General features: G+C 39.8%; 1 protein-coding gene across 4 annotated transcripts in view; it reads left to right on the top strand.

Moving 5' to 3' along the window:
- Positions 1–618: 618 nt before the first annotated feature.
- The window catches only part of LOC110288904 (UDP-glycosyltransferase 3A2), a 71943-nt gene continuing 45910 nt past the window's right edge, over positions 619–26651 (top strand). For 2 of the 4 annotated variants that reach the window (XM_085831433.1, XM_085831431.1), the window contains exons 1-2: positions 619–840; positions 3689–3787. In XM_085831433.1, the coding sequence (XP_085687559.1) occupies positions 747–840; positions 3689–3787 (193 nt within the window). In that variant the 5' untranslated portion in view covers positions 619–746. Of the gene's footprint in view, positions 841–3688; positions 3788–23920; positions 24125–26651 lie in introns of those variants that run through there. The other 2 variants (XM_085831434.1, XM_085831432.1) reach the window with 1 other exon arrangement.

Genomic DNA, 26651 nt, shown 5'->3' with positions numbered 1-26651 from the left:
CTAGCACGTTTTCATGCATCTGAGAGTAGTGAGAGATGTCAAGCAATAATCTTGACTGCTTTTCTGGATGATATGTTTATGATTGATGTCACTGGAGATTTTAAAACCGGTACCCAGGGTAATAGTTCCAGAAATGACAGTAGAAAATAGATAGAGTAGTGTCAGAGGAAGTAGCATCTTGTGAGCTTATGACTAGGCTTTAAAAATATTTATGGTATATTCCACTTTAAGATACTCTCATTGACAGGATTTTCCAAGGTCCCTACATTCCCACTTTAGAGATATATTGTGGCAGCAAAGAAATATTGTGGCTATAAGACAAGTTATACCCGGGTGTGGTGGCAAACCTCTTTAATCCCAGCACTCTCGAGGCACAGGCAGGCGGATTTCTGAGTCGAGGCCAGCCTGGTCTACAAAGTGAGTTCCAGGAGAGCCAGGGTTATATAGAGAACCCCTGTCTTGAAAAACAAAAACAAAACAAAACAAAAAGACAAGTTATGTATTAATTCTCCATTTGTTTTTCTTTTAACTCTAGTTAAGGAGGATGATGCAACATCAGTTGAAAAGAGATTAGCAGAGAAAAGGCCAAGGGCAAAAGGGCATTTGGAAAAAGAACACAAAATATCTTCTGCCTTTAGTCCATCTGAGGCAACAGACAGTGCTTGTGACAGAGGCTTACAGGGTCCCTTAGTGGGGCACAGCTCTCTAGGTGTGCAACCTGTGTCAGGGCTCCACATATTCTACAGATGGCAGCACATCGGCATTGGCTTCTCATGAGCTTCTTTTTCCTTGAGGTTATTCTCTTGGAAGCTGCAAAAATCCTGACTATATCTACACTGAGTAAGTTCTTGTTGGGAATGTAGAGTCTTGTGAGACTATAATGCCTGGGTTAACATGTTTCACAAAAATGACACATAGTTGACCATGCATGAGGTTTTTCTACCTAGGTGTAGACCACACCTGGGGTAGGGGTATGGAGTGTGTGCAAAGTTGTGCTTAGAGAGGACTCTACCCAAGGGAGAGAGCAACAGTAGATGGTGATACAATGTGATGTGGAAACAGAAGGAGGAATGCAGAGGGGGGTTTGTAAGAAAGGCTTCTCTACTGGGGTTTTAGTTGTGAGTGGATGGGAGGCAGAGCAGTCAGTGTTCAGCCTATTTATCCCACAAAGGGAGCAGTGAACATTTCCTGATTTTTTTCTGGGTAGGCTAACATTCATAAACTTTTTGGTTTTTAAAAGATGTTCTCCTTCTTATAAGCACTCAGGCCTCAAAGTTTGAATGTCACCAGGACATTATCTTATTCCAGGACCTGATCCATTACCCTTAACACCACAAACATCCTGGCTCCATGGTTTGGTCTGGAGCTCATGATAACAGCAGGTTCATGTACATGGATCACTGATAAAAGACTGGGTTAGCTAGGAGAAATACACATTAGTGACAACAGATAACAGGTCACATGAAGGCTGTATATAGGCTTTGTGAAAACATTCTTTTTCAAATGGTCAACTTGTTTGCATTTATAGTTGAATAGAATATGACTGAAGAATTAGGGCAAGAAAGAACACAGACATAATAGCGTGGCAGACGTGATGAAAGGGTTATCGCATCGTGGCAGGTAAGAATTTAAGCAAAATTAACCTTCAAAGATCTGCAAAGAACAACAAACTCTTAATTTCTAACCTGTGATCATAACTCACTTATAATAGATATTACCCAAAAGCCAAATTATCTGTTATTTTATGGCAAAGCTATAGACATTCTGGATTTAACAATGAATGGGTAAGTTAGCCTCCACTGGTCCCTCTTCACTATTTCTAACTACCTCAGCTAGATGATGATTTTATGGAAAGCAGAAGTTTTCTTTTAAGTTCTGCAAAAATAATCATTATACAGAACTGGTGTCAAAGATTTACCTGAGTCATAAAACCCTAGCATTCTAGAACATTCTCAGTGGTAGGGGCAAAATATTCAGGGACTTATCTTATGTTTCTAAGGGGTGAAAATTAGGAATATTTTCTACCAAGGTAAAACTGAGAGAATGGGTGGGCATCTTCTCAAGGGTTCTGTGGGCCCTTGTGTGCTTTTCCTGCTTTCTTAACAATATTGTAGATGGATAGGTGTTATGATTCTGTATTTTATGGCTCACGTGTTACTTACTTTTTGTTTGTCTAGGATAATAGAATGCAAAAGTTAAAAGTGTGCCTGTATAAAGGGATGTTTGTTCTTAGCTGCTCTCAAATGGCAGGGTGCCACCCTCAGTGCACTTTCAGGGATGGAGCCTGAGGATCTCAGCAGTGGCGAAACACAGACTAGAGTCGTGGGCTTGAGCCTTCTACTCTGCTCATGTTAGAGGCACACAAGGGTCCTGCAAGGCTGCCTCTTGCAGGAGTAAAACTCACCTTTCTAATGTTGCATAAAAACTTCTTATGGAGTAGTTTTAGATTGGGGTCTTATATATTAGTGTTAGCAATTCCGATGCTACATTCTATCTGCTTTTTAAAATACTATTTTTGGGGGGGTATTCTAAGTTTCTTGGCTAATATCCACTTATCAGCAAGTGCATATCATGTGAGTTCTTTTGTGATTGGGTTACCTCACTCAAGATACAATTTTCAAAACACATGAAACTCAAGAAGAAGGAAGACCAATGGGTGGATACTTTGCCCCTTCGTAGAATTAGGAACAAAATACACATGGAAGGAGTTACAGAGACAAAGTTTGGAGCTGAGAGGAAAGGATGGACCACCCAGAGACTGCCCTACCGGTGGATCCATTCCATAATCAGAAACCAAATGCAGACACTATTGCATACGCCAGCAAGATTTTGCTGAAAAGACCCTGATATAGCTGTCTCTCGTGAGGCTATGCCAGTGCCTGGCAAACACAGAAGTAGATGCTCACAGTCATTTATTGGATGGGACACAGAGCCCCAATGGAGATGCTAGAGAAAGTACCCAAGGAGCTGAAGGGGTCTGCAACCCTATAGGTGGAACAACAATATGAATTAACCAGTGCCCCCAGAGCTCATGTCTCTAGCTGCATATGTAGCAGAAGATGGCCTAGTCGGCCATCACTGGGAAGAGAGGGGCCTTGGTCTTGCAAACTTTATATGCCCCAGTACAGGGGAACACCAGGGCCAAGAAATGGGAGTGGGTGGATAGGGGAGCAGGGTGGGGGGAGAGTATAGGGGAATTTCACCATATGATGAAGAATGTCTAAATTTAAAAAGGGATTTTATTTATTTTCATTTTACATATGTGTGTTTTGCCTGCATGTATGTTAGTGTATTATGCACATGGAAAACCTTCGAAGGTTAGAAGAAAGGGTTGGACCTCCTGGAACTAGAGTTTCATATGATTGTGAGCCATCACATGACTGACTTCTGAGAACTGAAGCCAAATCCTCTGTGAGAAAAGCAAGCACTCTTAACTGCTGAGCCATTTCTCCAGGCATGACCCTCACATCTTTGTTGAAAGATCACTATTGGCCAAAGTTCTGGGTCCTGTTTTGGGTGTTACCTACAATGTAATAGAGGGCATAGAAGAGCTGGTTTCCATTGAGGCATCCTGAGACATTCTGTGCTTTGACACTTAGTTTTGGATTTCTTTATGTCAGCTATCTATGGTAATCAGAACCATTTTCCTTAATCTCCACAAAAAATAAACCTTATGTATTGTTTCTAGGTGCCAGCCATTATATACTGATGAACCGTGTGTCGCAAATTCTGCACGGAGGTGGCCACAATGTAATCAAACTTCTTTACGAAGGTGGTGATATCCCAGGTATCTTTTAAATCAATTATTACAATAAATTACTTAAATAACAAATGATGATTTTTTTTATAGAACTGTTTGACAAAATTTCTGTATTTGGCCTTGTTGAGAGTTAAGTTGTGGTGTGCGAATGTGTGTTTGTGTGTGTGTAAGTTTTATGGATCTCATTAGACGATGTAGTCTTGGCCACATATGATATACTTCTGTAATTTACTTACTTCTGAGTATAGGTTGATTCTGGTTACAGTATGTGCCCCAAGCCTTAATGTGCTAGAATCAGGGTTTTTAACTTAATGGTGTTGAATAATTATTGATCTATAAAAGGTAGGTCTAGTACAATCTGACTGTCCTATGAAGATAAACACTTGGAAATGAGTTACATTGTCTTCCAGGGGTGGATTAGCTCTCAGTTGTGTAGGTGTTTATGAAAGAATGAACCTGTCCTTCCCTGGCCCCTTATTCTCTTTGGTCTTATGACCTTTGTACCCACACATGACACTTGTGTGTTGTGATGCAGTGAGAGCCCATTAAAGGCTGTTCAGGTGACTCTGCCCAATCTTGGGTTGTCAATCTTTAGAACTGTGAGCAAAATAACTTTTCAGATATTTTTTATTTTTATTTTTAATTTATGTATATTTGGATGTGATGGTATGTGAGTTTTTGCCTGTGAGTGCAAGTATCCAAGGAGGCCAAAAGACATGGTTGCATCATTCAGACCTGGAGTTAACAGGTAGTTTTTACCTGCATGGTGTGGTTGTTGGGAACTGAATATGAGTTCTCTGCAAGAGTAGTACACACTTTGAACTGCTGAGCCATCTCAATAAAAAATTTCAAAATATAAATTAACAAATGTCAGATATTTTTGTTATGGCAACAAAAATAGATTAGACATCTCATTACTTGAGGGTTGCTCATAGTCAACACTACACATTATTATTGATCATTGTGAGAAATCTTTATGTCAAGTGTGTCTGAAAGTAATGCGTATTCTACCATATTTAGGACTCTAATTACATAAAGATCTCTATGTTCATTAGCACATAAATCAGTTTCTATTTTTCAATGAGACCTGCCTTTTACGAAATATTTTCTAGTGACCTTCATATTAGAGTCCAATGTTTAGTATGCATGATTGAGATGACCTCAGGTTATTAAAAATGAGTAACTCCCCAAAAACTCTGTACAGTGATGTCAGAAGTTCCTATTTAATTTAGTAAATACAGAGACTCAGAACCAAACTGAAGATCATTCATCCCTGCTGATAGATTAAGTCACAGAAGCTTAGTAAATGTCACTTCCTTGTTCACTGGATATCTTCCTATACTTTTAATTTGTCTTGACATTCTGACTTCATAGATGCATGGTCAGCCCGTTTTGCTTGTTTCCACAATGTTTGATATATTGCTCAAGTCTATAGGCTCTGCTCCTGTAATAAGCTATGCACAAACTAGTCCACCAAAATTCTCCACATTTGTAGACCTGGCACTCTTCAGTGTTAGGTTTGAGTGTTGCTGTCCTAAAGTATCTTGTCTTTCATTTCTTCTTTCTCTTTTGTTTCTCTTGCTCCCCACAATGACATCCTTTTTGCTTCCATTCTTGTGTTCTTTTCTTTCATTTTTCTTTTATGTTTCTTAATTTTTCTGAGATAGGTCCAGGCTTTCATGGAGCTCAGCTATATGGCCAGGGTTGTTCTCAAATTTAGGGGAGTGCTCTTATCTTAGCATCTCAACTTTAGGGATTAGAGGCATGAGTCACCAACCACACCCAACTCAGGTCCGTTCAATATCCATCAGCTCTGGACACTTTAGATGCAATTATGAGTTATTCTTTCTTCTTATTTTTTAGTAGATTTTGAGTGCATTTATGAATGAAGAAATAACATTATAAGATTATTTCTCCTCACCTTAAATTGAAGCTCTGCATTAAACCATTTAAGCATTAATAGCTGTTTTGGTCACTTTCATTCTGTGATTATTCAACCTGAAAAAGTATATGATGTATTTTTTTAGGGACATTATTTAAGATAAAATAGTTTTTTTTAATTAGATATTTTCTTTATTTACATTTCAAATTTTATCCCCTTTCCTAATTTCCTCTCTGAAAAATCTCCTATCCCCTCCCCACTCCTCCTGCTCTCTAACCCACCCACTCCCATTCCTGGTCCTGACATTCCCCTATATTGGGGCATAGAGGCTTCACAGGACCAAGGGCCTCTCCTCCCATTCATGACCAACTAAGCCATCTTGTGCTACAAATATAGCAAGAACCAAAAGTTCCACCATGTGTTTTCTTTGATTTGTGGTATAGTTCCAAGGAGCTCTGAGGGTACTGGTTAGTTCATATTGATGTTCCTTCTATGGGGCTTCAGTCCCATTCAGCTCCCTGGGTATATCTCTGGCTCCTTCATTGGGGACCTTGTGCTCCATCCAATGGATGACTGTGAGAATCCACTTCTGTATTTGCCAGGCACTGGCAGAGTCTCCCATGAGACAGCTATATCTGCTCCTGTCAGCAGTTTCTAGTTGGCATCTCCTAGTGTCTTGGTTTGGTGGTTGTTTATGGGGTGGATCTCCAAGTGGGGCAGTCTCTGTATGGTCATTCCTTCAGTCTCTGCTCTGAACTTTGTCTCTGTAACTCCTTCCATGGGTATTTTGTTCCCCATTCTAAGAAGGAAGGAAGTATCCACACTTTGGTCTCTCTTCTTCTTGAGTTTCATGTTTTTTGCAAATTGTATCTTGGGTATTCTAAATTTCTGGGCTAATATCCACTTATCAGTGAGTGCATATCATATGTGTTCTTTTGTGATTGGGTTACCTCACTCAGGATGATATCCTTTTGATACATCCATTTGCCTAAGAATTTCATGAATTCATTCTTTTTAATAGCTGAGTAGTAATTCATTGTGTAAATGTACCACATTTTCTGTATTCATTCTTTTGTTGAGGGACATCTGGGTTCTTTCCAGCTTCTGGCTATTATAAATAAGGCTGCTATGAACATAGCAGAGCATGTGTCCTTATTACAAGTTGGATCATTTGGGTATATACCCAGGAGAGGTATTGCTGGATCTTACAGTAGCACTATGTCCAATTTTCTGAGGAACTGCCAAACTGACTTCCAGAGTGGTTGTACCAGCTTGCAATCCCACCAGCAATGGAAGAGTGTTCTTCTTTCTCCACATCCTTGCCAGCATCTGCTGTCACATGAATTTTTATCATACCCCTTCTGACTGGTGTGAGGTGGAATCAGTGCAGTAGCTGGATATAAAATTAACTCAAACAAATCAGTGGCCTTTCTCTACACCAAGGTTAAACAGGATGAGAAAGAAATTAGGGAAACAACACCCTTCTCAATAGTCACAAATAAGATAAAATACCTTGGCATGACTCTAACTAAGGAAGTGAAAGATCTGTATGACAAGAACTTCAAGTCTCTGAAGAAAGAAATTAAAGAAGATCTCAGAAGATGGAAAGATCTCCCATGCTCATGGATTGGCAGGATCAACATTGTAAAAACAGCTATATTGCCAAAAGCAATCTAGAGATTCAATGCAATCTACATCCAGTACCAATTAGAAGGAACCTGAGCCTCTGGTCAGGTAGGGCTCCCTTATCCTTGCTCCTGCTGTCAAAGGTCCATCATAATTGGTTTGGAACAGATGTTGTGTTCCACTCACCAGTGATCCTAAGATCCTCTGGGGTCTGTGGGACCGTCTGCCAATTCACGCCCAAGGTGATGCAGAGCTGGCTCCTCCTGGAAGAGACTTGTGGCCCTGGTCACTCAGGTTTTCTGCTTCCTTGCTACTGGCTCAGGCCTGGCATGATTGGAATGGAACCGAGGTTGTGTTCCACTTACCAGTGATCCTGAGATCGTGTTGAGAGTCCTCTGGGGGAACTTGGGACTGCCTGCCAATTTGCCCCCAAGGTCTATATGATGTATTTTGAAGGATTAAAGGTTTTTAGGGTTTATACATAATTGCGAGTAATGGAGTAGTGCTAGGAAGGAGGATTTAATGGTTGGAAGTTATAGTTCTTTTCTTCCCATAACAAGCATACTTTGACTCATTTTAAATGAATCTATCTATCTATCTATCTATCTATCTATCTATCTATCTATCTATTAATCCACCTATCTACCTAACTATCTATTTGATTTGAGAAAGGGTCTCATGTGTCCCAGGATGGCTTCAAAATTGCTTTATAGTAAATAATACTTATTTTTCTTGTCTTTCTTCTTCCACTTCCTGAGTTCTCGGATTATAAGTATGTGCCAAAAAACTCGATTCTCAGCATCCAGTGTTAAGACTTTGTATACACTAGCAAAAACTTTAACAACTTAGCAACGTATCAATATGTGTATGTCTCACTTCCTATCAAGCATACATCTTAAGAATATGCTCTTGTTTTGGTGGATGAATGCAATAACACCACTGATCCTTAGTGATTTGATATAAATATTCAGGCCAGGACATGTTTTTATAATTGTTCTTCATTACCAGGCAACCTTTATCCCTTCTAGCAGGCTGATTCTTATTTGTAGTGAAGATTAGGTAAAACAGAAACAAAAACAAACAAACAAACAAAAGACAGATAGATAAATGTGATGAAGTCCCGCATTCAGAGTTCATTTTCCAGATTAGAATGCAGGTCTTCCTTTCCCTAACAGCACAGTTCACTTTAGTTCACTAAAGTCACTATGTAAGGTGAAGTCAATTCACTACTAGTGGGTCTAAGGAAATTAAAATATGCGTTTATCCTTAAATATAAGAATTCATAGATACAGGGAAACACACACACACACACACACACACACACACACACACACACACAGACACAGAGAGACAGAGACAGATAGAGACAGACACAGAGAGACAGAGAGAAACAGAGAGAGAGAGAGAGAGAGAGAGAGAGAGAGAGAGAGAGAGAGAGAAGTCACAATTACCATGTGAAGTGTCTTCAGCCAACTGACTCTCTTCTGTGTTGAAAATATCAATAATTGAATCAGGGATAAGGGCATAGAGAGGGGTCATTTGTACCCTCTGGATATCATTCCACTTGACTGTTTCTGTAGCACACTGCTGAAAGGAGGAGGGATTGGCTAGTTTGGATTGACCTGTTTGTAGGAAATCTCAGTTCCAGACTTTCTCTCACAGAGCACTCTACTCTCTCATATACCACTCTGTCCTTGCTGGCTTCGCCTGTAAATTCCTTCCAGCTGTCTTGTCCTTCCTAAAATCTGAATTTAATCTTCTCATTCAGAATGAATGCCTGAGTGGATTTGAATACTTCCTTCATGACCTGGATTCTGAAAACTAACTCCAATGGTTATCAAGTATCTTGTGCCTCCTAATGAACAATGTGTGAAGAACATTTTACACAGACAGTGTTTCTAGTTTAGATTTTTAGTCATTTAACATGCAAAGCAGATCTATCTATTTTTCCCTTTTGTTCACATTTCATTTTGAAAAGTAATTTACTGGGTTACTATTGACAAATTCATCATAACTAAAACAATCAGCTGTTTATGGATATCAGTGTTTAAATATCTGAACACTGTGGAGTTTTATCATCACAGAAGATTTCTCCTCCCTAGCTCTTCACGATGTTTTTTCTTGGCCATCTTACTTCCTAGGAGGCTTTGGTGGTCAATATAAAATATTACTATGTTAGTTTGTATCTTCTGGCTTTTCTGTGGTTAAAAGGTAACCCGTTGTGAATATTTTGTATACACACACACTCACACACACACACAGAAATGCACACACACACACACACACATTCACATACCTCTGTCTAAAAACTCTATTACTCTAGGTTGATAGCTAGGTGTGCAGTGCCTGAAGGTCTTTATATACAATTTCATTCAAACGAATAATACATTCTTGTCACACCACTGCACTTACTCCTCTAACCTCTCGACCTCTTGTCTATATCTCTTCTTTTTTGCAATTCTCTCCCAAGCCTGTATTTATGTGGTGTGTGTGTGTGTGTGTGTGTGTGTGTGTGTGTGTGTGTGAGAGAGAGAGAGAGAGAGAGAGAGAGAGAGAGAGAGAGAGAGAGAGAGAGAGAGAGAGAGAGAACAACTGTATTTAACTAAAGTAACCAGTTGCACAAGCATGTGACTAGGACTATCCATTGGAGTTTAGGAAGCTCACTAGTGGTCAAACCACTGATGACAATAACTGCCCCCCTCAGCATCCATGGACCGTCCGCAGTAGTTTCCCAAGGAGGGCAGAGTTGCATTAGTCATTTTTTATCCTGTCTGGAAGTCAGGTCCAGTGTAGGCAATCACAGCTGTAGTGAGGTCACAGCCATTGCAGGTTCAGAAGATAATGTTTTGTGACCCCCCCTTCCCTCTATCCAGCTTTTATCTGATTCTCATCTCTTCTGTGCTATGTTTCCTGAGACCTGGAGAGAGTGATGTAGATATTGCTGAGCACTCAATGTTCTCAGCACATTGAGCAGACATGGTTTTTTGCATTTACTGCAGTTGGCTGCACAAAGAAATTCTCTAATGAAGGCTAAGAGCGATACTTAAAATACTCAGGTATAAACATAAATATCTATAAGGTGGTTTGAAAAACATACCCATTTAGTTAAAGAAAATAGTAATTTCTTCTATATCAAAATATGGCCTCCCTAAGCCATGGATGTTTGAAGAAATTTACAGTGCTTGGTACTTTTTCCCCACTGTACAACAGGCTTTAAATCTAGTCAGAAGGTAGAGATCACCTTCATAACACTGGGCATGTTTTCCCTGTAGGTCACTATTATAACATGGGAGGCTCATCATTTATGTAAATCCTTTGATGAATTTTGCCCCCTAGTGTCCTGTGTAGCACCTTTCAGTCAGAAGGGAGGAAGCTCCATGTTCAGTTCCAGTTTGAGTTTGCTCTGCCTTTGTAACCAAAGTCTGTGGTGACCTCAGCTATGTGATCTAGTTCTGCTGGGCAATCAAGAGCAATGGCAGCAGCCTATGCTTTCTTGAGGGCTTCATTGGCCTCCAGATCAACAACTCCTAGGAATGTGTCCCACACTAGCACAGGGTCTTTTTGTTTGATTGCTCTTGACTTCTGAGATCAGCATTATCTAAGTATACATGACATCTCTATTTAAACAATTTAAAACATGTTTTATGAATGGTTTTGACAGTAAACTTCTTTACTGACTGTGTGTATGTGTGTGTGCATGCTTATGTGTGGAGATCAAGGGACAGCCTGCAGGAGTTTCCAGTATCTGAATCCCAGGGATCAAACTCAGGCCACCAGCCTTGGAAGTGAGTACCTTAATCTCCTGAGCCATCTCAGTGGCCCTTTGAGATTTTCTTTTCTTCTTTTAAAATAACCTTCTAAACTAGTGGATTTCCATAAGTCTCCTGTATAGTCTTTAGCTTTGTTTAGCTGTTCTCCACATCTTTCCTAATCTCTTTTTGGTTATTGCTTCATTTCCCTTGCCAAATAGTGGGTGTATTTAAAATTTTCTTATATTTACAACTTTCCCCAGAGAGACCCAACCAATATCATTAAAAAGAATGGCCACACTCATGGAAATTTTGAGTGTTTTTTTCCCCATGGTACATTTTAATAGCATTAAAAAATCTGCAGATGTGTAATCAACAGGGATAGAAAGGGCATTTTCCAGGATTCTGGGTGATTGATGTCTGTGTTGTGTGGGCATAAGCATCCTGTTGGATTTATTCACATGTACATTGTGTTGTGTATGGGATCCATTCTAATACTTTATATGAGCACTTCCTGACAGATGTGCAGATAAGAGGCATTCACTGAGGTGAGTCAGCCACAGTTGGTTCTGGAATCTCCAATTATGACTGAGTCTGAGACACCAAGTTAGTGTGGGACTGTGTCGCATGAACAATGAACAATGAATGGATGTTCCAAACCTATAGTCAGTCTTCAAACACAAATTATTGAAACTCTCTCGTTAGGATCATTTGATGATTCTGGTACAGGCCTACTTATTTTGATTTGAAATTCTCATCAATAGCAAGAGAGGATGAATTGAGTTTTTTTTTTCTTCTTTAAGATGAGAGATATAACCCTATAGGTGGAACAACATTATGAACTATCCAGTACCCCGGAGCTCTTGACTCTAGCTGCATATGTATCAAAAGATGGCCTAGTCGGCCATCACTGGAAAGAGACGCCCATTGGACTTGCAAACTTTATATGCCCCAGTACATGGGAACACCAGGGCCAAAAAGTGGGAGTGGGTGGGTAGGGGAGTTGGGGGGAGGGTATGGGAGACTTTTGGGATAGCATTGGAAATGTAAATGAGGAAAATACATAATTAAAAAAAAAAGATGAGAGATATAGCTTGAAATTGTCAGAAGTGAAACCTCAAAGGGAACTCATAGTGTTCATTGTGAATGAGTAATAAGGGGAGAGCCAGACTGGCCAGTTGGGGCATAGCAGACTTTCTCTCCTTCCTTCCTTCCTTCCTTCCTTCCTTCCTTCCTTCCTTCCTTCCTTCCTTCCTTCCTTCCTTCCTTCCTTTCTTTCTTTCTTTCTTTCTTTCTTTCTTTCTTTCTTTCTTTCTTTCTTCCTTTCATGTTTCTTTTGGATTAACATCTTGACTGTGAGTAGAACCTTTGTATTTTCTCAAACAAACAAACAAACAAACAAACAAACAGAAAGAAAGAAAGACAAACAGTGATAAAACCTGTTTGTGTTATCACATACTTGTAATCCAATTCCTTGGCAGTTTCAAAAGGTAGGTTTGTAAATTGAAAGTCAATCAAAAGTTAGAACATGACTCTATCAGAAAACAACAAATAAACAAACCAACCACTAATATAAATGAATATCAATTAAAAAGCAAACGAAGAGTAGGGCCACAGGCCTCATCCGGCCGGATCAGCACCCGGGTAGCTAGAGCACAGGGTCGGCTGACACCCACCAGCTACCCACGACCCCCTCCACAGGATTTTGAGACTGCTGGTGAGTGGAACACAGCTTCTGCTCCAGTCCAATCACGCGGGACCTGAGACTGCTTTGGTTGGGGAGGCAAATATCCGCCCTCAGTAGGGCCACAAGCCTCTTCCGGTCAGAAAAGCACCGGGGTAGCTAGGGCGCAGGGTCGGCTGACACTCGCCAGCTACCCACAACACCTGCCATAGGATCTTAAGACTTCTGGAGAGTGGAACACAGCTTCTGCTCCAATCCAATTGCGCGCGGGACCTGAGACTGCATTAGTTAGGGAAGCAGAAAACCGGCCTGAGTAGGACCACAGGCCTCTTCCGGCTGGACCAGCACCAGGGTACTGCCAGCTACCCACGACCCCCGCCACAGGATTTTGAGACTGCTGGTGAGTGGAACACAGCTTCTGCTCCAATCTTTAAACAGTGACAACGACAACAACTAACCCCAGAGATTACCAGATGGCGAAAGGTAAACGTAAGAATCTTACTAACAGAAACCAAGACCACTCACCATCATCAGAACCCAGCACTCCCACTTCGCCCAGTCCAGGGCACCCCAACACACCGGAAAAGCTAGACACGGATCTAAAAGCATATCTCCTGATGATGGTAGAGGACTTCAAGAAGGACTTTAATAACACACTTAAAGAAATACAAAGGAACACTGATAAACAGGTAGAAGACAGTAAAGAGGAAGCACAAAAATCCCTTAAAGAATTGCAGGAGAACACTGCTAAAGAGTTACAAATCCAGCCGGGCGTGGTGGCGCACGCCTTTAATCCCAGCACTCGGGAGGCAGAGGCAGGCGGATTTCTGAGTTCGAGGCCAGCCTGGTCTACAAAGTGAGTTCCAGGACAGCCAGGGCTACACAGAGAAACCCTGTCTCGAAAAAACAAAACAAACAAACAAACAAAAAAAAACAAAACAAACAAACAAACAAAAAAGAGTTACAAATCCTTAAAGAAAAACAGGATAACCTAATCAAACAGGTAGAAGTCCTTAATGAAAAACAGGAAAACACATCCAAACAGATGATGGAAATGAACAAAACCATACTAGACCTAAAAAGGGAAGTAGACACAATAAAGAAAACCCAAAATGAGGCAACACTGGAGATAGAAACCCTAGGAAAGAAATCTGGAACCATAGATACGAGCATCAGCAACAGAATACAAGAGATGGAAGAGAGAATCTCAGGTGCAGAAGATTCCATAGAGAACATCGGCACAACAATCAAGGAAAATGTAAAATGCAAAAAGATCCTAACTCAAAACATCCAAGAAATACAGGACACAATGAGAAGACCAAACCTACGGATAATAGGAGTGGATGAGAATGAAGATTTTCAACTCAAAGGACCAGCAAACATCTTCAACAAAATTATAGAAGAAAACTTCCCAAATCTAAAGAAAGAGATGCCCATGAACATACAAGAAGCCTACAGAACTCCAAATAGACTGGACCAGAAAAGAAATACCTCCCGACACATAATAATCAGAACAACAAATGCTCTAAATAAAGATAGAATACTAAAAGCAGTAAGAGAAAAAGGCCAAGTAACATATAAAGGCAAGCCTATCAGAATTACACCAGATTTTTCACCAGAGACTATGAAAGCCAGAAGATCCTGGACGGATGTTATACAGACACTAAAAGAACACAAATTCCAGCCCAGGCTACTATACCCAGCCAAACTCTCAATTAACATAGATGGAGAAACCAAAGTATTCCACGACAAAACCAAATTCACACATTATCTCTCCACGAATCCAGCCCTTCAAAGGATAATAACAAAAACAAAAAAAAACCAATACAAGGACAGGAACCACGCCCTAGAAACAACAAGAAGGTAATCCCTCAACAAACCTAAAAGAAGACAGCCACAAGAACAGAATGCCAACTTTAACAACAAAAATAACAGGAAACAACAATTACTTTTCCTTAATATCTCTTAATATCAATGGACTCAACTCCCCGATAAAAAGACATAGACTAACAAACTGGCTACACAAACAAGACCCAACATTTTGCTGCTTACAGGAAACTCATCTCAGAGAAAAAGATAGACACTACCTCAGAATGAAAGGCTGGAAAACAATTTTCCAAGCAAATGGTAGGAAGAAACAAGCTGGAGTAGCCATTATAATATCTGATAAGATTGACTTCCAACCCAAAGTCATTAAAAAAGACAGGGAGGGACACTTCATACTCATCAAAGGTAAAATCCTCCAAGAGGAACTATCAATCCTGAATATCTATGCTCGAAATACAAAGGCAGCCACATTCATTAAAGAAACTTTAGTAAATCTCAAAGCACACATTGCACCTCATACAATAATAGTGGGAGACTTCAACACACCACTTTCACCAATGGACAGATCATGGAAACAGAAACTAAACAGGGACACAGAGAAACTAAGAGAAATTATGAATCAAATGGATCTGGCAGATATCTACAGAACATTCTATCCTAAAACAAAAGGATATACCTTCTTCTCAGCACCTCATGGTACCTTCTCCAAAATTGACCACATAATTGGTCACAAAACAGGCCTCAACAGATATAAAAATATTGAAATTGTCCCATGCATCCTATCAGATCACCATGGACTAAGGCTGATCTTCAATAACAAAATAAATAATAGAAAGCCAACCTTCACGTGGAAACTGAACAACACTCTTCTCAATGATACCTTGGTCAAGGAAGGAATAAAGAAAGAAATTAAGGACTTTTTAGAGTTCAATGAAAATGAAGCCACAACATACCCAAACTTATGGGACGCAATGAAAGCATTTCTAAGAGGAAAACTCATAGCTCTGAGTGCCTCCAAAAGGAAACTAGAGAGAGCACACATTAGCAGCTTGACAACACACCTAAAAGCACTAGAACAAAAAGAAGCAAATTCACCCAAGAGGAGTAGACGGCAGGAAATAATCAAACTCAGGGGCGAAATCAACCAAGTGGAAACAAGAAGAACTATTCAAAGAATCAACCAATCAAGGAGCTGGTTCTTTGAGAAAATCAACAAGATAGATAAACCCTTAGCCAGACTCACTAGAGGGCACAGGGAAAGCATCCTAATTAACAAAATCAGAAATGAAAAAGGAGACATAACAACAGATCCTGAAGACATCCAAAACACCATCAGATCCTTCTACCAAAGGCTATACTCAACAAAAGTGGAGAACCTGGATGAAATGGAGAAGTTCCTAGACAGATACCAGGTACCAAAGTTGAATCAAGATCAGGTTAATGATCTAAACAGCCCTATATCCCCCAAAGAAATAGAAGCAGTCATTAATAGTCTCCCAACTAAAAAAAGCCCAGGACCAGATAGGTTTAGTGCAGAGTTCTATCAGACCTTCAAAGAAGATCTAATCCCAGTTCTTCACAAACTATTCCACAAAATAGAAACAGAAGGTACTCTACCCAACTCATTCTATGAAGCCACAATTACTCTGATACCTAAACCACAAAAAGACCCAACAAAGATAGAAAACTTCAGACCAATATCCCTTATGAATATTGATGCAAAAAATCCTCAATAAAGTTCTTGCTAACCGAATCCAAGAACACATCAAAACAATCATCCATCCTGACCAAGTAGGTTTCATCCCAGGGATGCAGGGATGGTTCAATATACGGAAATCCATCAACGTAATCCAGTATATAAACAAACTCAAAGACAAAAACCACATGGTCATCTCCTTAGATGCGGAAAAAGCATTTGACAAGATCCAACACCCATTCATGATAAAAGTCTTGGAAAGATCAGGAATTCAAGGCCCATACCTAAACATGATAAAAGCAATCTACAGCAAACCAGTAGCCAACATCAAAGTAAATGGTGAGAAGCTTGAAGCAATCCCTCTAAAATCAGGGACTAGACAAGGCTGTCCACTTTCTCCATACCTATTCAACATTGTACTTGAAGTCCTAGCCAGAGCAATTCGACAACAAAAGGAGATCAAAGGGATACAAATTGGAAAAGATGAAGTCAAAATATCACTTTTTGCAGATGATATGATAGTATATATAAGTGACCCTAAAAATTCCACCAGAGAACTCCTAAGCCTGATAAACAGCTTCGGTGAAGTAGCTGGATATAAAATTAACTCAAACAAATCAATGGCCTTTCTCTACACAAAGAATAAACAGGCTGAGAAAGAAATTAGGGAAACAACACCCTTCTCAATAGTCACAAATAATATAAAATATCTTGGCGTGACTCTAACTAAGGAAGTGAAAGATCTGTATAATAAAAACTTCAAGTCTCTGAAGAAAGAAATTATAGAAGATCTCAGAAGATGGAAAGATCTCCCATGCTCATGGATTGGCAGGATCAACATTGTAAAAATGGCTATCTTGCCAAAAGCAATCTACAGATTCAATGCAATCCCCATCAAAATTCCAAATCAATTCTTCAACGAATTAGAAAGTGCAATCTGCAAATTCATCTGGAATAACAAAAAACCTAGGATAGCAAAAACTCTTCTCAAGGATAAAAGAACCTCTGGTGGAATCACCATGCCGGACCTAAAGCTCTACTACAGAGCAATTGTGATAAAAACTGCATGGTACTGGTATAGTGACAGACAAATAGACCAATGGAATAGAATTGAAGACCCAGAAATGAACCCACACACCTATGGTCACTTGATCTTCGACAAGGGAGCTAAAAACATCCAGTGGAAGAAAGACAGCATTTTCAACAAATGGTGCTGGCACAACTGGTTGTTAACATGTAGAAGAATGCGAATCGATCCATTCCTATCTCCTTGTACTAAGGTCAAGTCTAAGTGGATCAAGGAACTTCACATAAAACCAGAGACACTGAAACTTATAGAGGAGAAAGTGGGGAAAAGCCTTGAAGATATGGGCACAGGGGAAAAATTCCTGAATAGAACAGTAATGGCTTGTGCTGTAAGATCGAGAATTGACAAGTGGGACCTCATGAAACTACAAAGCTTCTGCAAGGCTAAAGACACCATCAATAAGACAAAAAAACCACCAACAGATTGGGAAAGGATCTTCACCTATCCTAAATCAGATAAGGGACTAATATCCAATATATATAAGGAACTCAAGAAGGTGGACTCCAGAAAGTCAAATAACCCCATTAAAAAATAGGGCTCAGAACTGAACAAAGAATTCTCACCTGAGGAATACCGAATGGCAGAGAAGCACCTGAAAAAATGTTCAACATCCTTAATCATCAGGGAAATGCAACTCAAAACAACCCTGAGATTCCACCTCACACCAGTCAGAATGGCTAAGATCAAAAATTCAGGTGACAGCAGATGCTGGCGAGGATGTGGAGAAAGAGGAACACTCCTCCATTGTTGGTGGGATTGCAAGCTTGTACAACCACTCTGGAAATCAGTCTGGCGGTTCCTCAGAAAATTGGACATAGTACTACCGAAGGATCCAGCAATACCTCTCCTGGGCATATATCCAGAAGATGTCCCAACCGGTAAAAAGGACACATGCTCCACTATGTTCATAGCAGCCCTATTTATAATAGCCAGAAGCTGGAAAGAACCCAGATGTCCCTCAACAGAGGAATGGATACAGAAATTATGGTACATTTACACAATGGAGTACTACTCAGCTATTAAAAAGAATGAATTTATGAAATTCCTAGCCAAATGGATGGACCTGGAGGGCATCATCTTGAGTGAAGTAACACAATCACAAAAGAACTCACACAATATATATTCATTGATAAGTGGATATTAGCCCAAAACTTAGGAAACCCAAGATATAAGATACAATTTGCTAAACGCATGAAACTCAAGAAGAATGAAGACCAAAGTGTGGACACTGTGCACCTTCTTAGAATTGGGAACAAAACACCCAGGGAAGGAGTTACAGAGACAAAGTTAGTAGCTGTGATGAAAGGATGGACCATTTAGAGACTGCTGTATCCAGGGATCCGTCCCATAATCAGCTTCTAAACGCTGACACCATTGCATACACTAGCAAGATTTTGCTGAAAGGACCCAAATATAGCTGTCTCTTGTGAGACGATGCCGGGGCCTAGCAAACACAGGAGTGGATGTTCACAGTCAGCTATTGGATGTATCACAGGGCTCCCAATGGAGAAGCTAGAGAAAGTACCCAAGGAGCTAAAGGGATCTGCAACCCTATAGTTGGAACAACATGATGTACTAACCAGAACCCCGGAGCTCTTGTCTCTAGCTGCATATGTATCGAAAGATGGCCTAGTCGGCCATCAATGGAAAGAGAGGCCCATTGGACTTGCAAACTTTATATGCCCCAATATAGGGGAATGCCAGGGCCAAAAGAATGGGAATGGGTGGGTAGGGAAGTGGGGGGCGCTATGGGGGACTTTTGGGATAGCATTGGAAATGTAATTGAGGAAAATATGTAATAAAAATATTAAAAATCAAAAAACAAAACAAAACAAAAAAAAAGAATAGAAACTGAGGAAATTTAAAAAAAATCAGATCCTACTACAAAAGCCTTTACTCAACAAAACTTGAAAACCTGGATGAAATGGGCAATTTTCTAGACCGATATCTGGTAACAAAGTTAAATCAGGATCAAGTTAATGATCTAAACAGTCCCATATCACCTAAAGAAACAGAAATTGCTATTAATAGTCTCCCCCCCAAAAAAAAACCCTCCAGGACCTGATCCGTTTAGTGAAGTGCTTTTATTGTTGAGAATAGTTTCAATATCCTGGGTCTTTTGTTATTCTAGATGAATTTAAATTGATCTTTCTAAATCTATGAAAAACTGAGTTGAAATTTTGATGGGGATTGTATTGAATATTTAGATAGCTTTGGGCAAGATGGTCATTTTTCCCCAGTTTTTTATTAGATATTTTCTTCATTTACATTTCAAATGCTATCCTAAAAGTCCCCTATACACTCCCCCTGCCCTGCTCCCCTTCCCACTCCCACTTCTTGGCCCTGGTGTTCCCCTATACTGGGTCATATAAAGTTTGCAAGACCAATGCATCTTCCCAATGATGGCCGACTAGGCCTTCTTCTGCTACATATGCAGCTAGAGACATGAGCTTTGGGGGTACTGGTTAGTTAATATTGTTGTTTCACCTATAGGTTTGTAGACCCCTTCAGCTCCTTGGGTACTTTTTAAAAATTGGGTATTTATTTCATTTAAATTTCCAATGCTATCCCAAAAGTCCCCCACATGCTCCCCCACCCACTCCCCCACCCACCCACTCCCACTTCTTGGCCCTGTCGTTCCCCTGTACTGAGGCATATAAAGTTTGCAAGATCAATGGGCCTCTCTTTCCACTGATGGCCGACCAGGCCATTTTCTGATTCATATGCAGCTAGAGACACGAGCTCCAGGGGGTACTGGTTAGTTCATATTGTTGTTTCCTTGGGTACTTTTTGTAGCTCCTCCATTGGGGGCCCTGTGTTCCATCCTATACATGACTGTGAGCATCCACTTCTGTATTTGCCAGGCACTGGCATATCCTCACATGAGACAGCTATATCAGGGTCCTTTCAGCAAAATCTTGCTGGCATATGCAATAGTGTCTGTGTTTGGTGGATGATTATGGGATGGAAGATGGTCATTTTTATTATATTAATCCTGCCAATCCATGATCATGGGAGATCTTTCCATCTTCTGAGATCGTCTTTAATTTCTTTCTTCAGAGACTTGAAGTTCTTATTGTACAAATCTTCCACTTGCTTAGTTAGAGTCACAGCAAGTGTTTAATCTCTTTCTTTATTTCTTCCTTGACCAACTTATCACTGAGTAGAGTGTTGCTCAGCTTCCATGTATATGTGGGCTTTCTATTATTAATGTTGTTATTGAAGATCAGCCTTAGTCTGTGGTGATCTGATAGGATGCATGGGATTATTTCAAATTTTTTTTATGTTGTTTAAGCATGTTGAGGCATGCTTTGTCACTGATTATATGGTCAGTTTTGAAGAAGATCCCATGATATGGTGTGAAGAAGGTATATCCTTTTGTTTTAGGATAAAATGTTCTATAGATATCTGATAAATATATTTGTTTCATAACTTCTGTTAGTTTCACTGTGTCTCTGTTTAGTTTCTGTTTCCATTAATGAGAGCAGGGTATTGAACTCTCCCACTATTATTGTGTGCAGTGCTATGTGTTCTTTGAGCATTAGTAAAGTTACTTTAATTAATGTGGATGCCCTTGCATGTCGAGCATAGATATTCAGAATTGAGAGTTCATCTTTGTAGATTTTACCTTTAATGAATATGAAGTGTCCCTCCTTATCTTTTTTGATAACTTTAGATTGAATGTCAATTTTATTCGCTATTAGAATGGCTACTCCAGCTTGTTTCTTTGGACCATTTGCTTGGAAAATTGCTTTCCAGCCTTTTATTCAGAAGTAGTGTCTGTCTTTGTCCCTGAGGTAGGTTTCCTGTAAGCAGCAAAAGGTTGGGTCCTGTTTATGTAAACAGTCTGTTAGTCTATGACTTTTTATTGGGGAATTGAGTCAATTGATATTAAGAGATATTAAGGAAAAATCATTAGTTTCCTGTTATTTTTGTTGTTAGAGTTGGAATTCTGTTCATGTGGCTATCTTCTTTTAGCTTTGCTGAAAGATTACTTTCTTGCTTTTTCTAGGGTGTAGTTTCCATTCTTGTTGGAGTTTTCCCTTTATTATCCTTTGAAGGGCTTGATTTGTAGAAAGATACTGTGAAAATTTGATTTTGTTATGGAATACCTTGATTTTTTCCGTCTATGGTAATTGAGAGTTTTGCTGGGTATAGTAGCTTGACTGGCATTCGTGTTCTCTTAAGGTCTTCATGACATCTGCTCTGGATCTTCTTGCTTTCACAGTCCTTGGGGAGAAGTCAGGTATAATTCTGATAGGTCTGCCTTTATATGTTACTTGACCTTTTTCCCTTACTGCTTTTAATCTTTCTTTGTTGTGTGCATTTGGTGTTTTGATTATTATGTGACAGGAGGAATTTCTCTTATGATCCAAACTATTTGGAGTTCTGTAGGCTTCTTTTATGTTCATGGGCATCTCTTTCTCTAGATTGGGAAAGTTTTCTATAATTTTCTATAATTTTGTTAAAGATATTTACTGAGCCTTTAATTTGGAAATCTTCCTTCTCTTCTATACCTATTGTCCTTAGGTTTGGTCTTCTCATTGTGTCCTGGATTTCCTGGATGGTTTGGGTTAGTATCTTTTGGCATTTTGCATTTTCTTTGATTTTTGTGTCAATGTTTTCTATGGTATTTCTGTACCTGAGATTCTCTCTTCTATCTCTTGTATTTTACTGGTGATGATTTTATCTATGGCTTCTGACTTCTTTCCTAGTTTTCTATCTCCAGAGTTGTCTCTCTCTGTGATTTATTTTTTTTATTGCTTCTACATCCATTTTTAGGTCCTGGATTTGTTTTGTTCAATTCTTTCACCTGTTTGCATGTGTTTTCCTGTATTTCTTTTAGGGAATTTTGTGTTTAAGGGCTTCTATCTGTTTACCTGTTTTCTCCTGTATTTCTTTAAGTGAGTTATTTATGTCCTTTTTATAGTTTTTCCATCATCATGAGAAGTGACTTTAGATCCATATTTTGCTTTTCTCTTGTTATGGTGTATCTAGGACCTTCTATGTTAGGAGAGTTGGGTACTAGTAATGCCAAGTAATCTTGGTTTATGTTGCTTCTATTCTTATGATTGCCTCCTGACATCTGATTATCTCAATTGGTCCCTGCCATCAGTACATCTGATTTGAGCCTGTCTTTCCTGTCATCCCGGTTGAGGCAGAACTTCTTTGAGTCCAGCTTTCTCTGTGATCCTGTGAGTCCAGGATCCTGTGATCCTGAGATTCTGGGTGTGTCAGAGTTTTTAGCAGTCAAACTTCCTCTGAGACCCTGAGATCCTTGTTTGGCCAAGTCCTGGGATCCTGGGATCCTCAGTTCCTGGGATCCTAAGAGCCTGGGCATGTTAGTGTGTGTGTATGTGTGTGTGTGTGTGTGTGTGTGTGTGTGTGTGTGTGTGTGTGAGAGAGAGAGAGAGAGAGAGAGAGAGAGAGAGAGAGAGAGAGAGAGAGAGAGAGAGGAATCCACCTTTCTTTCAGAACCTCAGTGGACATGATGGTGCTCAGACACTTTGGAAGAGTGTAGAATTTCCTTACTCTCTTCACTGATTCCAAAGCTACTTCCATCTGGAAGGAGTCTCACACTTGGCCACAAGTGGTGCATGTCTTACCATCTGTCTGACTATCTCTTAGTCTATTGTAGTTGACAATTAACCATTACACCAATACATTTGAGAAGTATGAGAACAAAAGATTGGCTGATTTTTTTGGGAGGAAGAATACTGCAGTCCTCTTTCTCACACTATTTCTTCTTCTTTTTGTCTCTTCAGTTTTATGACTGTGAATTATACCAGAGCATCATGCTTAAACTCAGGCATAGACAAAGTCTAAGAGACACAAGACACACTGCTACAGGGCAGAGCAGAATTCAAGGCTATATTCTGCATGCTTGGGAAGTACAGAGGCAGATTCTCTTTCTGCTTTGAAGCTGGAAACTTTGTACTAAAGCAGTTTGGTTTTACACTGGAGCATGAAGATGACTGCACTGGGCAGTGTGCTTCTTCCTCCAGGGTTAATTTACACATAAACAGATTTGGACTCTGTCTTGAGCTTGCTCTTGGATGAATTGTGAAATTCTGGTTTATGTTGCTTATTCAGAACTGGAGTTTTAGCCTTTTTCCCCCTTCTTCTTCTTCTATCTTTCAGGTATGTAGGTAACTAGCACATTTTCATGCATCTGTGACTAGTGAGAGATGTCAAGCAACAATCTTGTGTGTTTACCTCTAAGATTTGTTTATGATTGGCATCACTGGAAATTTTAAAACCGGTATCCAGTTACAGTAATGGCAATAGGAAATAGATAGAGGAATCTTGGAGAAAACAGCATCTTGTAAGCTTATGACTAGGCATGTAAAATGTTCCTGGTATAGTCCACTTTAAGATGCTCTAATTGACAAGATTTCTGAAGGTCCCTACATTCCCAATTTAGAGATATATTGTGGCAGCAAAAAATATTGTGGCTATAGAACAAGTTACACATTAACTCTCCATCTGTTTTTATTTCAACTCTAGTTAAGGAGAATGAAACAGCCTCAGCTGGAAAGAGATTGGCAGAGAAAAGGCTAAGGGCAAAAGGGCATTTGGAAAAAGAATATAAAATACCTTCTCCCTTTACTCCATTTGAGGCAAGAGACAGTGCTTTGTGACAGAGGCTTACAGGGTCCCTTAGTGGGGCACAGTTCTCTAGGTGTGCAACCTGTGCCAGGGCTCCACATGATCTACAGATGGCTGCACATCAGGGTTGGCTTTTCATGAGCTTCTTTTTTCTTGACATTCTTCACTTGGAGGCTGCAAAAATCCTGACTATATCTACTCTGAGTAAGTTCTTGCTGGGATATAGAGTATTGCAAGACTCTGATGCCTGGGTTAACATGTTTCATAAAAATGGCACATAGTTGACCATGCATGAGATTTTTCTATCTAGGTGTAGACTACACCTGGGAGATGGGCTATGGAATGTGTGCAAAGTTGTGCTCAGAGAGTACTCTACCCAAGGGAGAGAGCAACAGTAGATGGTGATATAATGTGATGTGGAAACAGAAGGAGGAATGCAGAGGGGGGTTTGTAAGGAAGGCTTCTCTACTGGGGTTTTAGTTGTGAGTGGATGGGAGGCAGATCAGTCAAAGTGATCTGCCTATTCATCCAACAAAGGGAGCAGTGAACATTTCTTGATTTTTTTTCTGGGTAGGCTAACATCCATAAGCCTTTTGGTTTTTAAAAGATGTTCTCTTTCTTATAAGCACCCAGGCCTCAAAGTTTGCACGTCACCAGGACATCATCTTATTCCAGGACCTGATCCATTACCCTTAACACCACAAACATCCTGACCCCAAGTTTTGGTCTGGAGCTCATGATAACAGCAGCTTCATGTACATGGATCACTGATAAAAGACTGGGTTAGCTAGGAGAAATACACATTAGTGACAACAGATAACAGGTCACATGAAGGCTGTATATAGGCTTTGTGAAAACAATCTTTTTCAAATGGTCAACTTGTTTGGATTTAAAGTTGAATAGAATACAACCCAATAATTAGGACAAAAAAGAACACAGACATAATAGAGTGGCAGAGGTGGTGAAAGGGTTATCACATTGTGCCAGGTAGGAATTTAAGAAAAATTAACCTTCAAAGATCTGCAAAGGACCACAAACTCTTAATTTCTAACCTGTGATCATAACTTACTTATAATACATATTACCCAAAACCCAAATTATCTGTTATTTTATGGCAAAGCTATTGACATTCTGGATTTAACAATGAATAGTTAGCCTCCACGGGTCCCTCTTCACTATTTCTAACTACCTCAGCGAGATGATGATTTCATGGAAAGCAGAAGGTTGGTTTGTTTGTTTGTTTGTTTGTTTGTTTGTTTGTTTCTTTCTTTCTTTCTTTCTTTCTTTCTTTCTTTCTTTCTTTCTTTCTTTCTTTCTTTCGTCTTTCTTTTTTTTTTTGATTTTTTAGACAGGGTTTCTCTGTCTAGCCCTGGCTGTCCTGGAACTCACTTTGTAGACCAGGCTGGCCTCAAACTCAGAAATCTGCCTGCCTCTGCCTCCCGAGTGCTGGGATTAAAGGCGAGCGCCACCACGCTTGGCTAGAAGGTTTCTTTTTAGTGCTGCAGAAGTAATCATTATACAGGACTGGTGTCAAAGATTTACTTGAGTCTTAAGCCCTAGCATCCTAAAACATTCTAAGTGGCGGGGAAAAATATTAAGGGACTTATCATATATTTCTAAGGGGTGAAAGTTAGGAATATTTTCTACAAAGTTAAAACTGAGAGAATGGGTGGGCATCTTCTCAAGGGTTTTATGTGCCCTGGTGTGCTTTTCCTGCTTTCTCAACAATATTGCAGATGGATATGTGTTATAGTTCTGTATTTTATGGCTCATGTGTTACTTACTTTTTGTTTGTCTATGATGCTAGAATGTAAAATGTTAAAAGTGTGCCTGCATAATTGAGTGAATGTTCTTAGCTGCTCTCAAATGGCAGGGTGCCACCCTCAAAGCACTTTCAGGGATGGAGCCTGAGGATCTTAGCACTGGACAGAAACACAGACTATAACCATGGGATTGAGCCTTCTACTCTGTTCTTGTTAGAGGCACACAAGGGTCAAGGGCATGGGCTGGCTCTTGCAGGAATACCTTTCTAATGTTGTATAAAAAATTCTTATGGAGTAGTTTTAGAGTGGGGGCTTGTATATTAGTGTTAAAAATTCTGATGCTACATTTCATCTGCTTTTAAAAATAACTTTTTTTAAGATCATAATATAATTACACCATTTCCCCTTTCCCTTCCTCTCTTGAAACCTTTGCAAGCATGTCTCCTTGTTCTCTTTCAATACTAGGGCCACTTTTTCACTAATTGTTGGAACATGCACAGAAGTTCATGTATATAAACATTTATTCCTAAATATAACCTAATCAGGCTGTATAATATTTTTAGGGATAACCATTTTGTATTGGATCAAGAGTTGGTATGCTCATCCCTAGGGAAGACTATTTCTCCTACTCTAGGCATTTCTAACTTTGTGTTGGGTTTCTTTTCTTGTGTGTGTGTGTGTGTGTGTGTGTGTGTGCACGAATGTGTGTGCTTGCTTGCCCAGAAGATTAAATAATGGTAAGGTCACCAGATCTTAATATTTTACCGTGTTTTTTTCTGTTCCACTGACTTAGTTTGTGCGGTTTGAAGTTCTCAGCATTTCTCTGCAAGAAACCTGGCTCATGAGCATCCATTATTATGGCTGGCTCACTGGGCACTCCTTCTTCTCAGTCTCTTGAGAGCAGGAGCAGGACTCCTCAGGTGTGGTAGCTTCTGACTCTTCTGTGTTCAGATAACACAAATGGAAAT

The sequence above is a fragment of the Mus caroli genome, unplaced genomic scaffold (assembly GCF_978045245.1).
Source record: "Mus caroli unplaced genomic scaffold, Mus_caroli_1 scaffold_16, whole genome shotgun sequence".
Classification (NCBI taxonomy): domain Eukaryota; kingdom Metazoa; phylum Chordata; class Mammalia; order Rodentia; family Muridae; genus Mus; species Mus caroli.
Note: the sequence above shows the minus strand (reverse complement) of the source record. Positions and strands in the feature narration are given on the sequence as shown.